The sequence below is a fragment of the Andrographis paniculata genome, unplaced genomic scaffold (genome assembly GCF_009805555.1).
Source record: "Andrographis paniculata isolate CXL003 unplaced genomic scaffold, ASM980555v1 Contig77END, whole genome shotgun sequence".
Lineage (NCBI taxonomy): Eukaryota > Viridiplantae > Streptophyta > Magnoliopsida > Lamiales > Acanthaceae > Andrographis > Andrographis paniculata.
The window spans coordinates 1,021,566-1,024,170 of record NW_026137614.1 but is presented as its reverse complement, the minus strand read 5'-3'; the positions used below and the strand labels follow the sequence as shown (position 1 = coordinate 1,024,170).

The window sequence follows — 2,605 nt, the reverse complement described above, 5'->3', positions numbered from 1 at the left end:
GATCAACACACAAAAGTAAATGGATGTTTAGTTATAGGATATCTTAAGATCAACACACAAAAGTAAATGGATGTTTAGTTATAGGACGGAGGGAGGGAGTAATATCTTTTTTAAAAAATACATTACAAATATAAATAAAAAAATATTAAAGTTAATTAATGTAAACATGATTATAATTTTTATGAATAGAATAAAAATATAAAATTGTACAACAACCCTAATGTATATATATATATACAAAAATATTAAATTTAAAATTGTTGAAACGGTCAAACTAGTATATATATATATATATATATATATTTAATCCAAAAAAATATAGAATATTTTGAACAATATAATGGTGATAAAATATAACTTGAAATTTAATAATTGTTGTTTCATACAATCTATAATCACGGAGTTGTTGACTTTGCAAATCGCTATATTATCTACTGATATGTTATATACTATTAATTAATTAATGTATTATATATTTAAAAAAATAATAAAATTGAGAGATGACTAAATCAAATTGTGCATGTGAAACGCAATCATTGTTGTAACGGAAATATATAACGGATAATTTCTTAATTCTATTCGGTTAGGACTATATATAAACCCCTACATAGTGCCTGACTGTCCTACTTCAAATAGTATTATCAATCCAATATACACCTCTTTGCTGTTATATCAATGGCTCCTGAAGTTGCAGCCGTTACTGGTGGAGGAGGCAGTGATTTTCCGGCGAGACTCACCGCTCAAGTGGTGGTTTGTTCGCTCATTGCGGCCTTCGGCGGCCTCATGTTTGGCTACGATATAGGAATATCAGGTAATTTAGGAATTAGGGTTTTACGTTTCTTGTATATATATCCTAATTAATTAGGGTTTGTTGGATGATTCGGATTTGATTTGATTGATGATTGTTTGTTTGTTGTGGACAGGTGGCGTGACGGGAATGGACGAATTCCTGTTGAGATTCTTCCCGGGTGTTTATGAGAAGAAGCACCATACGAAGGAGAACAACTACTGCAAATTCGACGATCAGCTGCTCCAGCTCTTCACCTCGTCGCTCTACCTGGCCGCCGTCGTCTGCAGCTGGCTCGCCTCCTTCTCCTGCAACAAGTTCGGCCGGAAACGCACCATGCAGATGGCCTCCGTCTTCTTCTTGGTCGGCGTCGGACTCAACGCCGCCGCTCAGAACCTTGGGATGCTCATCGCCGGGAGGCTCTGTTTGGGCGCCGGCGTCGGATTCGGGAACCAGGTAATCAATCAATCAATCAAATTAATTCATTTCTTTAATTAAATTTGATTCTGATTTTCATTTTGGTTTTGGCAGGCGGTGCCGGTTTTCATATCGGAAATTTCTCCGGCGAAGTACCGCGGAGGGCTGAACATCTGCTTCCAGCTGATGATCACGATCGGGATTTTAGTGGCCAACGTCGTTAACTTCTTCACATCGAAATTGCACGACGGCTGGAGATATTCCCTCGGCGGCGCCGGGTTTCCGGCGATATTCCTCGGGCTGGGATCCCTGATCATAGTGGAGACTCCGACGAGCCTGATCGAGCGGGGCCACAAGGAGCAAGGCCTGAGAAGCCTCCAGCGGATCCGCGGCGTGGGCGCGGAGGAAGTGAAGAAGGAGTACGACGAGATCGTCCGCGCCACCGCCGCCCAGGCGGAGCATCCGCACCCCTTCCGGAACCTCCTGACGAAGAAATCGAGCTTCCCCCAGCTTTTCGTCGCCACAATTTTCCAGGTCTTCCAGCAGTTCACCGGAATCAACGTGGTGATGTTCTACGCGCCGGTTCTGTTCCAGACGATGGGCCTGGGGTCCGACGCGTCCCTCCTCTCGTCGGTGGTGATGGGCACAGTGAACGTGTTGTCGACTCTGGTGGCCGTGTTCGCCGTGGACCGGTTCGGGCGGCGGGTCCTTCTGATGCAGGCGGCGGTGCAGATGGTGATGACGCAGGTGGCGATGGGGGTGCTGCTGGCGACGCATCTGGGGACGACGAACGTGATGGCGAAGGGGTACGCGTACCTGATGCTGGCGCTGATCTGCCTGTACGTGATGGCGTTCGCCTGGTCGTGGGGCCCGCTGGGGTGGCTGATCGCCAGCGAGGTTTTCCCGGCGGAGACGCGGACGGCGGGGTTCTTCGTGGCGGTGAGCACCAACATGGTCTGCACCTTCATCATAGCGCAGTCGTTCCTGTCGATGCTCTGCACCATGAGAGCGGCGAGCTTCTTCTTCTTCGCCGGCTGGATCGTCGTCATGGGCAGCTTCGCGACGTTCCTCTTGCCGGAGACGAAGGGCATCCCAATCGAGGAGATGACTGACAAGGTGTGGAAGAAGCACTGGTTCTGGCGCCGGTTCTACGACCGCCCCAATCCCACGCCGGCGGCTTAATTAGCTTCATTAATTCATTTTTAATTTGTCAACATGCATGTCTTCTTAATTAATTAATTTTATTGTCTCTAGCTAGCTAGCTGGTCATTGTTATTTAGGGTTTCCAAATGGGGCTTAGATTAATATTGTAGATAGTATTTGCTGGCTGTAAATAATTATGTTAAGATATATAGTTGTTTCTATTTACTATTTTTGTATTATAATAAAATTTCTGTTTTT

The 2,605-nt window shown here is 45.4% G+C and overlaps 1 protein-coding gene across 1 annotated transcript; it reads left to right on the top strand.

The window, feature by feature from the left end:
- Positions 1-675: 675 nt before the first annotated feature.
- Positions 676-2,386, top strand: LOC127239174 (sugar transport protein 8-like). The gene is made up of 3 exons (XM_051257204.1): positions 676-811; positions 924-1,243; positions 1,319-2,386. The coding sequence occupies exons 1-3, from the start codon at positions 676-678 to the stop codon at positions 2,384-2,386; spliced, it is 1,524 nt and encodes a 507-aa protein (XP_051113161.1).
- Positions 2,387-2,605: the final 219 nt, after the last annotated feature.